The 14,404-nt window shown below is 40.9% G+C and overlaps 1 protein-coding gene across 3 annotated transcripts in view; it reads left to right on the top strand.

Annotated features, from left to right (window-relative positions):
* Positions 1–14,404, top strand: part of LOC145997240 (uncharacterized) — a 200,230-nt gene that overhangs the window by 91,642 nt on the left and 94,184 nt on the right. The window contains exon 1 of one of the 3 annotated variants that reach the window (XM_083134068.1): positions 11,515–11,730. The exons of 1 other annotated variant lie outside the window; for it this stretch is intronic. Coding sequence is in view for 1 of the 2 variants with exons in the window: in XM_083134065.1 (XP_082990191.1) it covers positions 11,874–11,899 (26 nt within the window). In the remaining variant the exon portion in view is untranslated. Of the gene's footprint in view, positions 1–11,514; positions 11,900–14,404 lie in introns of those variants that run through there. One more of the 3 variants, XM_083134065.1, reaches the window with a different exon arrangement.

Below are 14,404 nucleotides of genomic sequence, written 5' to 3'. Positions count from 1 at the left end.
GCCACGCATTGAGTTTTATGCGTTTTAATTGAGTCAATTCATCGACAAAGCGAAATCCTCGCCTTCGTCTCAAGTATAGTTGCATTATAATTGCAATAAATAAAGAATAAAACTTTTCAGTTTATACATACGGCAGTAATGTGGTTTTATTTCTCTGTGCTGTAAATATTGTCTTTGCCTAACACTATCCCTGTACCTGAGAGGAGTCTGTGTACTTCACCAAGTCTCATCGTTCACCGCTGAGTATTATTAAGTTAATATTAATAGTATAATAAATCGACGCGTTCTAAATAATTGTGCCTGACTAGAACGTATCATTGTGATATATTATGTAGGCCTATATACGAGAATAAAAATAAAATTTCAATCTACGTATTTTCATGATTTTGAGTTTGGGTACTCTTTGTTGGCGCAGTGGTAACGTCGGTGCCTTGAAACTAAGAGGTCCCGGGTTCGATGCATTGTCGTTTAGATATCACTTTAACTGTAGGTCCGATCCGCATTAGCTTATATGTTCATAAAGTGGACATACAAGAAAAATCCACAACGATTTGGAGCTTATCGTCATTCCAAAGCCGAATAGACAGCTTGTTAATTATGTCCCTCGTTTCAGTTCACTACACAACACAGCACATATCATTTACAAAAATACAATCCACTCACTCCTGTATTCACACGCTGCCTCTAAATAAATTCCAACCAACAAGACCACTCGACGCGATCTAGACTAGAACTGGTCCTTGTCATTTCGGTAATTTTTAGATGCACTCATAAGCCATTCCCGGTCAACCAACAATTTTCTACTCCCCACTGCATCTCTAGTTGTTTGAAGGTCAACGGACTCTTTTTCAACTCCTCTGCAAGCGTTCAATGATGTTCTTTTCAATGCCATATGACACACATTCCCCTAGGCTGCGATAATTTGGCTTCAAAATTTCCCATTCCTGATAAAATTACATGTTGGGAAAAATTGGTTTGCAACATTGACTCAGAATGTTGAGGAAGTTCAGAGGGTTTTTCTCCCGCCATATGTAAACCTGTTCTCTCTCCTGTAACAGTTTGGTTTCACAATTCCCCGCTCCTTGGGAAATTATGCTGTGAAAAATTGGTTTGCAACATTGATCGGGTGATTTTTGTGGTAGCGCTGTCACGCTTGCCCGTCACCCCCGTGGAGTTGCCCGCCGGCGCTGGCCAACCGCCTCGCGAATTCAATGAAAGCGGGCAATGTTTCCAACTCATAAGAAATCAGGTTCATCTTCTTATTGAAATGAACAATTTTATGCACATTTTCTTATATATATTTTTTTTCTGTATTTTATTCGCTGAGTCTGGGCTTTGCAGATAGCCTGGATAGCCCCGAATATACGCCTCTGATTACAACCTATTATAAAAGATGTTTATCCTGCTATGGAAGTAAAATTTATTACCACTAAACATTATTTAAATTAGTTATTTGTAGGTTTCCTGGCGGAAAACTTCAACCCCTCCCACTCTGGCTATGTGATTCGATAAAAAAAACTTCCACTAGAGGATTATACTTACTGTTGGTCCTGTCGCCAGGACCATGTTAGCCTTAAATCAAGGCTATTTTTTTTTTATAATCGCGCGCAAACACGAGTAATTTCCGACCTCGTCGGCACCAATTTTAGCTCTCCTACAAAAAACGTAATAAACCAGAGCCCAATTAGTAAGTTAAAGCGACACCTGTACAACCATCTTACTAGATGCATGTATGGAAATCTCCAACACCTTTGTGAATCACTTGTACGACGCCAGCATGGCCGAAATTCAGTCATTTTTGGGCGACCAGGTCATTTCGATTTGACTTGGCCACTGCGCTCGCCCGATATGACCGACCTGAATATATGGGGATATCTGAAAGGGAGAGTTTTCGCAAGCCACGAACCATAGATGCCTTGAAAGAATTCAAGGAATTAATTCAGGCAGTGACAGCAGACGTACTGGCAAGGATGTTCCGAAATATGATTCGGGTTCGATGTTGTCTGGACGCAAATGGTGGACATTTTCAGGACATGTTATGATGTCATCATGTTTCTCAGAAACGTAGATAATCCCCCGTTTCAAATTTCGTTCCAATATTTCATTAGTGCCAATTTTCTTTAAAGAAATTGCGGGTTCCGTAGTGAGTGGGGCACCCTGCACTTACTGTTAAAACTTTCACTGTATTGTGGCTCTACTTGAAATCTAACCAGACACTCTTTGATTACATGGCTTAGTTTTCCTTGTGACTATACATTTGATAGAGAGTGCGAATGTATGTATGAAAGAGAGTGAGATATTTAATAATAGAAGATTTCTATCTCATTTAATGCAAAATCCAAAGACCTACGATATTTAGTCGATTCAAATATGAATTTAAATTTTCAAAATATGCAAATATATGTAGAATTTAGTGCGCGGGCGAGCCTTAAACTATAGAAAAAAAGTCGACTTTATACAAGAATGGGTCCTTGCTTTGAATTTATTTTTATTAGAGAATAACAACATTGAATTTTAAGTTATACTTTGTTAATTATATTAAAATGTAACGTCACTTTATATAACAGTGAGTTTATGTTCGGATCCATTGGATATCGAACTCGAAATGGTTTACAGTATATTACGAATTTTTGATTTTATTATAATATAACGGTATTTCAAGAATTTTCAACACACAATTTTTCCATTCTTTACAATATAACACTATTTTACACAACAATAGGTTTTATGACAATTTTTAATTGTCTTACAATATAGCGGTGGCTCAGTCGGTAACGTGTCTGACTACCATGCTCAAGGTCCTGGGTTCGATCCCCGACCGGTTCAAATGCGGAAACTTTTCTAACGTTGGAAGCGTTCAATGATGTTCTTGTCCTTGCCATGTGACACACTTTCCCCTTGCCTGCGATAATTTGGCTTCAAAATTTCCCATTCCTGGGAAAATTCCAATGTCGAATGACATGGGTACCTCGGGGAAACCCTGGGGGTAAAGGCGGTCAGGGGCGTGATGCTGATCACATCAACCCCACTCATGACCGGATCAAGAAAGTGTGGGGCCTTACCCGCACACCCCCTATACGCCTTCATGGCGTGGTGATAAGCACAGGGGAGCACTTTACCTTTTTTTACCTCACAATATAACGCTATTCATATAACATTGTTACGATTTTTTTATTTCATTATTATAGAACATTGGTCTAAAAAGTTTTCGTTTCATGGCACCTTTAGAGTTTAAAAAAAATTGATGCGCCCAAGTCAGAAAGTAGGCCTATCTAACCCTTGCAACGCTCAGTTAGTGTGGTTAAGCCCCACGACAGGCTAAGTTTGCAGCAGGTTTTATTTATTAATCCGCGCGAGAAAGGCGCTCAGAATCTCCTGTGCCAGTCTTCTCTCAACCTCCGAGCTGTTGATATCACAGACAATGAAAAAATCGGCCGTATTGCAGCGGAACTATATTCTGCGCGCACGTTTGGGTCTATGTATGCGAAAAGTTGCTGCAAAGTTAACCTGTCGCGGGGCTTAGTTTGCTTGCCTGAAGTTAAAAAATAAACACATATTTCTAATTCAGAAACTTTTATGCGTAAATAGTACTAAAACCGTGTGAGACTGACAAGTAAGTGCCATTTCAGTGAAAATATTGTAATATTTCGCGTCTCCCTTTGGGAACCACTGCAATAGAACTCTATTTCTTGCAACAATGAGTTTGTGTTACGAACTTTAAATTTCATTACAATATAACGCAATTTTATACAACAATGGGATTAGGTTACGTTACGTATTACACTCTGAGACAAAATACGCATTTTAACTTTGAAGGCGAAATTTGGCCCAAAAAAAGTGTGCATTACGTGCGAGTATGTACGGTTTCCCCATCAAGTAATACCTCCACAATTATCATTCGTCCTTGACATCATAAGCGAACATTTCTCGCTACAATTACGAAAATGTCTCGGTAGGCAGTTACCTTGCACTCGGCAGATAAAGGCCTTATGAAGGAGCTTTTGACTCTCAACCGGTAGGAATCAGCGCCTTTGTTCACTCCCTTCTCAGCTAATAGGTTTTCCATGTTCCTTGGAGATTAGCGACGGTCCAGTTGTAAGGACACATGGAACAAGACGTTCCCATCAATCTTATGTAACGTTTCCATCGAAGCACGCTCCATGGTAAAGGCAGAAGAGGTGACAGTGTCAGTGAATTTTACCATCAGGTTTGGCACATAAACTCTGTCCCAGCTAACTGTGGAGCAGGGTCGCGCATAGCAGAAGAGGAGAAGGAGGGAAATCAAGTGGTGAAAGCGCAGCGTTGCCAACCGTACGGTCCTGACTGTACATGTACGGACGCGCGGTCTAGGCCTTAGTCCGTACGCTAAATGCACGACTTATCAAAATTTGCACTTGCTGTTCTATCCCTAATATTTCCCTAAGAAATTCTTAAACCAATAGTACGGACCTGGAGACAAAAATACGGACCGTTTGCCATGCTTGTCGCTTTCAAAAGTTTGCAACGCTTACAGAGCAAAGCATGGAAATCGGGTAACTCCAGTCGCCCATTACGCAATACCGTTCTCTCACTGTTCATTGGTGGAGGCGTCTCGCGTCACTACTTGCGCAGACACTTGCTCTCGTTCGCCTGGTCTACAGTTAGCTGGTACAGGGTATAGGTTCGCCGTGCTCCATGAATACTGATGTGCAGGTCTTACCGCTTGACATTTAAGGTAGCGTGTTACACTGTAATGGAATTACCTTAAGAACTATAGGTTTCACTTCAGTTTAAGTGCGGGGTGTAAGACGTGACTCTTTCTGAAGACCTCAACACGTCAACCTCACCACTAGGAAGTACACTCCAATAACTGCAATCTTACAAGCAAATGAGGCTTGTATACGGCCAGTATAATCCTCTGTAGGATTGTGAGTTATCCTGTGTTTTGTCCTTACGTGTGCTGAATGCCTTTTACAGCCTAAGTTCTCGACATGAATAAGAAGATTTTAGTCCTCAGCAGTGCTCGAAGTGGAGGGGGGGAAGGGATGCTATTCCCCAGCTACAAAAATTTTCACAAGCCATTTTTCACGGCCCCCTCGGTTAGCACAGCGAGCTGGACATTGGTGTTCTTTATGAGTGTCCATTTATCAATTTCATCACATCATCACTCATTCGCGATTAACCAAAAGCGCCAGAAAAGCGAAGTAAAATAAAGAAAATCAATCAATCAATGATTTTACTTCGCTTTTGTGCCACTTTTGGCAATTGCGAAGATAGGGATGAGTGATGATATGATGCAATTGATGAATGGACAATCACAAACATTCCTGTCCCGGCCGGAATTCGAACCCGGATCCCTTGCATCGTAACGCTATGTGCTAAGCACTCCGCCATGGGAGGCGGCTCAATCAATCAATCTCTCCAGCTAGGATTATTTACATAGCCATCCCTCCATTATCTCTATGTTGAATCATACAAGCATCCCCCCACCGCTTCACAAAGCTTGATTCCATACAAACTGACGAATGAAAATAGCATTAGTGCTGAAGCACCCACCATTTAAATTTCAATCAATTAATTTGGGTGCCAATATATTAATATGCATGGCAAGTGACAGTCGCTTTTATAAGTGGTGTTGTATGCACCTTATGCACAGCTAAGCTTATTAGGACTGGATCTACAGTTTAAAGTGTGCCTCCATCGAGTATCGAAGAAGGGACCCCTTGATTTCAAGGCAACAACGTTAATAGCACGCGGTCCCGGTAACGCTGTCAGCTTGTAATCAAAGAGATCCGGGTTCGATCTACAGTGGAGGCATACTTCATAGTGGTATGGTACACACTTTGAACTGTAGGTCCAGTCTCCATTAGCCTGTCTGAGCATTTTCATAATATACACAAACAGAGAAATCTTAGAGTGGAATGAATGTAAACCAGTCTTCAAATACAGTAATAACGAACTTCAAACTATTCTCTCCCTCTCTACTGTAAGGACGAAGTCAATAAAGAGAAATGAACGTTTCTTTTGAGAAATATATTAGTTGTTCCAAAGGCAGTTGTGCAAGAATTTTACGCGTAGGCACATAATGCATACCACACAACATACCTTCTACATTGAAGTACTTGGACTTTATGAGGACGACCAATATTTTCATGTTCAAAATAATGCCAGAAGTAATGCATGCTAAATATTTCCCAGAATTCACGTGGTGGTTTTGCTTAGATTAACTTCGTTGTTGCAGTAGATGGAGGAATAGCTCCTAACCTATGTTACCATTAAGGTTATGTTGTCTGCTTTGTTCACTAAATATCTGTTGCGAAGTATATTTTGTAGCAACGGGTGGCGAAGTGTTGTCTTGGGTTTTAAACGGACCTTGTTTTCTTTTGTAAGATTTTAAAGTCACTTGGATTCCTCCTCAGAAATTATGTTCGGAGTGCTGCTTACCTTGCTCATTGCTGATTCAAATTACCATCCTACAATGCTCGTTTACATTCGTCTTTACAACGTGATGCTACAGCGCTTTGTTTGTAATCGAGGTAATTTTCAATTTCCGGCCTTAACATTAACTAAGGGACTCGAGGAAGTGATGGATGAGAGCTTGGGGACATCGCCATTCTGCACTTAGTGCAATTTTCGCTTCTGAAACAGTTGATGAAGGTTCCGTTTCCAGCCTAGCTGCAAAGCGCATCCTAGACTTGCTCAATTGGTTTTAAGTCCAGTGAGCAAGCTGGCCACTTCAAATCTTAGATGCCCTCGTCCTCTAGCATGATATGCACCAACAGAACTCTGTGAGGACGAGCATTATCGTCGCTGAAAAGGAAGCACTAATTGCACCTACGCACGGCATGATAACGTGCAGGTCCGTAAGTCCCAAAATTCTGATTCCAAACACACACTATTAGTACACAACATCCTTTTTTGAATGTTACTTGCACAAAAGCAGAGTTATTGGGTGTTCCACAATCCCTCCAGATTAGGGCACGTCTATTGTCAGGCTTGAGACTGAACCGCGACTCATGGGAGAACAGCACTCGACTCCATTCGGTGTCCCCCATGCTAGTGGACGAGGGAATCGAAGGTATGGAGTGGCCAGCGTTATCACTGGACTTAAATCCAATTCAGCAAGTCTAGGATGTTCTTCAGTCAAGTCTCTACGGGCTGTACAGTGTTGTGCGGTTAATGGAACACACACCATGAGCCTATATCTATAGAGGTTACCTTCACGAAGCCGAGTGAGGACAGTTTGAGATGACACTTGTTGCTGTTAGACGGGCACGTAGCAGTTCCGTTGCATTCTGTCGTCTGTTCCAATGGGTTGTTAACAAGAGGTACCGGACATCACTTGCTATTCTTGCTCGCAGACGAGCTTGACATTGCCTTCGAAGCACATTTGGAGTGCGGAAAATGACACTTTAAGTCACTCCAGGGGCTACAACTATCTCTTGCTGTGTCTATCCAGCTACCATATTTCATATGGCTCTCCGCGCCTACGATTCTGGTAAATCGCTCTGTTGAGGCATTGTACAACTTGCCCACGTTCCTCCACCAACTATTACACTGTCCGCGGACTGCTTCTGTCGTTCCCACAGCAACGCACTTCGGTTGTTAACTCAGACATGTCGGCATTAATGATGAGCAAATACCCAATGTAATGTCGTTAAATCCCTTCCAACTTGGTAATTAAATTATTAAAATATTGGTAGATTTTCATTGATATAATTATTATAATTACTATTAACATATCAGAATTACTGTTATTGTTATTTGTATTAGTGAAATTTACAATATTAAGAATTTGGTGCCTAACTACGTAGGTGTAAGGTATCTTGGGAGTGGTGCGATGACATACAGAAGGCAAAGAGTTGTGACGTATTAAACGAGCAAATATGTTTTTCGTTCTTAGTGGTGCAACGAGGCTTCGACTAACAAAGAAATTATCAATATAAGTTGTCTGCAGTGTTGTTGTCTACACAGGGTCAAATTACGTAATACCCTCCCTGTGCAAGCCTATTTCTCCTGAATCAACACTATGAATAATCTGCAATACACATGAACTGGCAGCTAGAATATTTATTGTTTATTATTGATACAATGGATCTGGGGAGTTGATGCAGATTCTAACCCCCTCTTTTGACACAGTTTTCCTAAAACGAAAAAAGTGATTGGTTAATAATAAATTGTGATTTTGGCCAAGAAGAGCAAAGTTAAAACTCCTTAAAACTGGATGCACCATTATACAATGTGTCTGAAATGTCTGGAATCAAAATTTATGCTCAAAAGAGTTGTAATCTGTCGCACCATCATGTAGAAACAGGCTCACTTTTTACCAAATTGATCTTACCATCATCAACCGATTGTTTATGAAATGGAAGCACCGATTGAATCCAAAAACGTTTGGGACATTCTGTATTTGCATCAATTAATTAATTAATCGTTTTCCTGAAACACTTAGTATTTCAGCAAATGACGCCACAGCATTGTCTATTACGACGCCATTGGCTGTCTGCAATCATTCTGTGAAACTGGTTCGGTATGTAGAATGATCACAAACAAATGAACCTTCTGCTAGAAGTCCTCGCACATCTTCCCCTCCATTCGTTCAGCTCAGCCCACGGTGAAGCCTTCTCCACTCTAAAATCCTTTCCTCCATGGGCGAGTACGATGCACACGACACGTGGTTCTGCGCATTGTCTTTTGCTTGTGGTTCCACTATGCCTGACCATGAGCGAATTCGGTTAAACTCACAATTTGCCTCTTTAGGTGCGTGTGGTGCGTGCCTTAAGGCTGGGTGAGGATCCGAGCAGTGTAGCCCTTCCAGCCACCCAGAAAGCCAGAGAAATAATACACAGAAGGATAACAGAGAGAAGGAAAGGTGAGAAAGAAAGAGATGAAAAAGCAGAGAGAAAAGGATAGAGAAACAGAGGAATACAGGGGAGAAGGGAAGCTAGAGAGAAAAGTGGAAGAAATAGATAGAAAGGCACTCAGATCAAGAAAGAATAACATGGAAAAAGAGTGGAAGCAATAAATGGAGAGAGGAACAGAGGACTAAAGAAAGGAAAAGGTAAATAAACATGGGAGAAAGAGAGATATAAGTGAAACAAATATACAGAAAGAAGTAGAGAAACATAGTAATTAAGAAGGGAAAAGATAAAGATACAGGGGGATTAAGAAAGTATTAATAATGGAAGAAATAGGGGGTAAGAAATAGAGAACATGAAGGAGAAAAATATAATAATGAAGACTGAAGAAAATTGAAAGAAATAGAGACACGGAGAGATTGAGAGAGGAACAGAGGAACAATTAATGAGATAAGGAGTGAAGAGGGCTAATTTATATTTTTTTTCCTGTTTCAGTCACCTGAACTGCGTTAGCGGCAGAATATACCATTAGGAGGAGAGTGTTGTTCAAAACCATTTTTTGTAAAGAATACAAATCAACAATTAGGAAATTGTTGTGTAGAAACTGGCTGAACACAACAATTGATTTCCGTACTTGTATAATCACAGAAGGCGGTACGTGACGAGTAGGTGCTGAAGACTGAGAGTTGCACGCTTCACGTTGAAATAACTATATTCAGTACACAAACGTAACAATCTTCTTCCGAGGGCGCACCACCCATGCCATGTGAGAGTCAAAGTGCCCTATGGGTGTCGCTGGCCGTAAATGGGCACTGAACATTTGGAACAAGAAAGTTACGAACATGTGGAACATCTGCATATAGTTTCTCAGCACTTTCTACAGTAAGGATCATTCGGAGCTCTTTCCCTCGAATTGCTCGCACATGATTAGTTTAGCTTATGTCACTTCCCTTTTCTTCCACTTCAGGTCGTAGCGCGGTGTGTTAACCACTCCGCCACGGAGGCAGGTGAAACTGATCATATTCACAATGCACTCTTTCTAAAACCCGACTAATATTCAGCATGGTTTTGAACACTTACCTGTGGGAAGTACAGGTTCGATACTCAGCGTGAAACAAAGGATTTGTGAACGCATTTCATAACTGTGCAAGTCTCTTACTTAAGATGTCCACTTAAATTCAAACTGTTAGAAGACTCACGATCTTGCAGTCGAAGGTTTTGCGTTCGAATCCCAGCCTGGGCAACGTGAATGTGTGCCCACATTTCTCTACAACCCTTTCCACATGTTATTTTTAATTTATATTGTTTTCAATTATTACCTTTCACAGTTTTACTTTTCAACGGGACTCACAATCACAAATATCCATGCCTTAGCTGGGATTCTATCTCAATCTCTGGTGTCGAAGCCACTCAAATAGCTGCACGAGGAACTTTGAAAATGATTATCTAGAGCAGAGAGAGAGAGACAGAAATAGAAAGAGAATAACAACACAGAGGGAAGGTGATAAAACGAGATAGAGAATGGCAGTAAGAAATAAATAGAAGGAAAGAGAAAGTCGATAAACGGAAGAAAAATAATATAAAGAAAAAACGAGAAAAGAAGAACGAGATTTACGATCAGTGAAAGAAGTAAAGGGGGAAGGACATATAGATAATATATATAGAAAGAGACAAGAATATATGCAGTACAAATAGACAGTGAAACAAATAAGGGAAAGAGATAAAGAAAGAGATGGGGAACAGTGAAAGAAGTACAGAGATAAAGAGAGAGCGTGAGAAATACACACACACACACACAGAGGGGGAGAGAGAAAGAGAGAGAGAGCAGAAATATAGAGAGTGATAACAATAGATAACGTGAGAACACACACAGAGAAAGAAAAGAAAGAAGAAGAGAGAGAAAATAAAGAGAGAGAATGCGAAACACAGAGAGAGAGAGAGAGAGAGAAGAAAGAAAGAGAGTGCAAAACACACACAGAGAGAAATAGAGAGAGTGAGTGCGAAACACACACAAACACGCACACACAGAGAGAGAGAGAGAGAGAGAAGAAAGAAAGAGAGAGAGAAAAGAAAGAAAGAGAGAGAGAGAAAATAAAGTAAGATAGTGCGAAACACACACACACAGAGAGAGAGAGAGAGAGATAGAAGAAAGAGAAAGTAACAGTGAAATAAATAGAGAGAAAGAGGTAGAGAAACAGATGGATCAAGAAGAAACAAATAGAGAAATTGATCGGGAAATTGTGAAAGAATTAAAGAGAGAAAAAAATAAAGCAACAGAAAAAGAGAAAGAAATATAAACAAAGTAAAAGAGAAAGAAGAAAAATAAAGCAGACACTGTTATTGTAATTACTTCTCATTGTCGCGATTAATAATGATACTAAAGATGTAGAGACAGGTCTACGCATGTTGAAATGGTGCTGGTCATGGTGACAGCAGAAAGATGAGCAAGTACATCTCGTGTTAGCGATAAGAAAAGCTGCTTCAGATCCTCCTTTGCGAATATTATGCAGCAACATACCTCCACGGCGATGCCTGTGCGATGGTAATGAACGAGAAAGTGTTTCCCCTCCGCTGCTTTCTTGGGAGAGAGGGTAGGGGAGAGGGTGTCGGGTGTCCTAGATAGAGAGTCCAAGTTCCTTCTCGGCTCTGGAGGAGAGAGATTCTCCTTACGCAAGGCAGACCGACGGAAGCTTTTGGACGAAGTTCAAGTACCCACACTTTCCATTGCCACAGACCACACCTGCGGCAGACCCAATAGGAACTCTTTTCTCCCGGGCGCTCTTTCGGTAGTCTCCTTGAATCACTTCGCCACGGGATTTACCACTTGCTGCACGTAACTCGGATGTACGTGAGGTGTCGAGTTGCACGGATTGCTGTCGGCGGCTGAAAAAAGGTGATTGTTGGAATCGGTGACGCAAGGCATTGTTGTTTATTTGGAAGCCAGTGACTGGCGTCGGCGGTGAAAGGTGTGTTCGCGTTCTTCCGGTCCCTGGTTCGTGGTTGGGATTGGAGTGTATATATTTCCCACTGAGGCAGATGGTTGCTAGTAGACTAGGAGACAGGTGAGTAAGTTACGTTTGGGTTCATGGGTTGTGTGTAGTGAATGGTGTAGTGAAAATAAACTCTGTTAGTATTTGCAGTGACGCCCCCCAAACACCTCCCCAAAACTTATCACAAAGATCGAATCAGGGGTGGCCATCCCCCAAAGGCCAATGGCGCGTCACCAAAGATCATGTCATAATCCTTATAAAATATTTAATCGCGACAGTGTGTCGCAATTAATGATACCATTACTGAAAGTCACTTTATTTTAGCTTCACTAAACTCTTTACTGATCTACCCCCACGAAATTCTTTATAACGAATTAAATATGGTACACCTAGTAGCAAAAGTGACTTGCAACCAGCTAAAGTTAATGAAGTGCTAAGGAAATATGTTCCGATCCACCCCCCTCCCTCCTCCCCGCCTCATCGCACATATCGCAGTATGGTGACAAGGTGTAAACTTTCTTTACAACTATTTACTTGGGCCTGCCAAGCTGATTGTCATTGGGCAATCCTTTACACCCTTCCAGATGGAAATTCCGAATAAAGAATTCTGAATGTAACTTCCAGGATAAGGATGGTTTTGAGACGAGACTGGACATCAGGATTCAAGAGGGGAATTTAGAGGGGGGGGGTATTCATCCCCGAGCCTCCATCTACAAAAAGGTTTCCTTTGGAGGAAAAGTACTTTTAGAATAGCCCCAAATTAATTACCAAATCTGGTAATTCACCATCTGACATTAACGTCCCCTACGTTATCACTGAAATTGTATACAGAGGGCTTGCAATGATATTAGGACTAGGCTTGCAATTATAAATCCGGCCCTGCTGGGGGAGAGTCTCGTCTCGACTCGTTCTCGGTTTCGCCTCGATACTCGCAAAATACACAAAACACGCACTAACGTTACCACTGCACAAAGTTCACAGCGTATAGAGGTCGTTATGGTAAACATGTTATCTTCATAGTGTTTTTCTACTTGGCGTCTCGTTTCGACGCTACGTGTCCTTGAAAACGAAATTTTATCCTGAATACATGCGACCACAGGTCACAACTGGCATTATTGGATTGACTTTGTTTTTGATATTATTATTTATTTCCTTCAGCGTTTCATTTATAGAGTGAAGTACAAGTATGTAGAACGAATATAGTGGTAGTAGAGATTAGTAAGGTATCTGTGGTATGAACTTTAGTGTGGATATTTGTTTTGTAAAAATGAGCATTTTGAAATTACGTCCACGAATTTATCAGTTGTTACATCATATCTGAGGTCAGGGGCGCCGACTTGTCAAAATTATTGGGGGGGCTCTGATCACTGAAATAAATTAATGAATGACTCACTCTCTCCCTTTGTTAAGTTTTGGCCTCAGTGTTCGGAATCTCATAAAAACCTATGAATTCCTCTAAAATGTCATTTTTTTTTATTCACAGTTCTAATGCAGAATATTAATTGTCCACGGATGGATATGTAGCAAAATATTCCCGACTTTTAATATCTGCTACAACGGAGCGCAAAACAGATCTCCCTAATCTATCAATGATCTCGTTCTGAATGTCATGTTAGAGCCAATTGTAGCCCAATGTCCAATCCACTACCCTAGTTCATGCACATCGTCTTTTGAAACTCTTTTTAGTAAAAATTTTAACAATACTCATAATTACATACTTACTATTTAGTAATAATTCATGTGTTTTGCTGTCTCTGGTCATAGCCCCCCCCAAAGTTGATGGTTTAGCGGTCTCAGCCCCCCAAATCGATGGTCTAGAACATTTCAAATGTGTATTTAAAGTTAAGTTCATGTGGCACAATTGAGAGTAAACTTTACAAGATAAGCAAAATAATACATTAGATCCTCTAAAGCAAAATTATTTGGGGGCTCTGCCCCCACATCGTTAACATTGGGAGGGCTCGAGCCCCCCCCCCAAGCCCCATGGAGTCGGCGCCTATGTCTGAGGTGATCTCAGAGCATGCCGTTTACGTCTCGTAGTTTGCCGCTAGGGGAGCGAAGGGTCGTTTATATATTAACCGAAACTGGAGAAACGTCACAAAGTTAGGGGCGGTGTCATTTGTCCCAGAGTCCCTAAAAGTTTCATCGGGACACGGTAATGTCCCTGAATCGGATGGGAAAGCAGAAATGATTCAGACTATACTATCATGATTATATCTATTTAAATTCGTGAACGTAATGCTTATTTGTACAAAACAATCGACCTGTATATTAAACCGCTCCCTCTCGATAATACAAAAGTTACGGAGTTACAAGAATGTGCTGTAGAGATTTTTGACTTCACTATAGCACTGATCAATGCACTTGTCGACTAGTAATAATGGTATTTTATTTCCTTCTGTTTGCAGTGCAGAATTTCAGTTAAGATTCTCTTGTCTCGCATAATAACCTGCTTACTGCAAGCAGTCCGTGCTCGGGTGCCTATCTGTTCAGCCCGCAGTTTTCAAAGTATAAGTGCAATTTTAATGATAGACTTCGAAGTGAATTTTCACTTATTTAAAAAAGTGTCAGGAAAAT

The sequence above is a fragment of the Lepisma saccharinum genome, chromosome 13 (genome assembly GCF_977018435.1).
Source record: "Lepisma saccharinum chromosome 13, izLepSacc3.1, whole genome shotgun sequence".
Lineage (NCBI taxonomy): Eukaryota > Metazoa > Arthropoda > Insecta > Zygentoma > Lepismatidae > Lepisma > Lepisma saccharinum.
The sequence above is the reverse complement of the archived record's forward strand: the minus strand, read 5'-3'. Positions and strand labels throughout refer to the sequence as shown.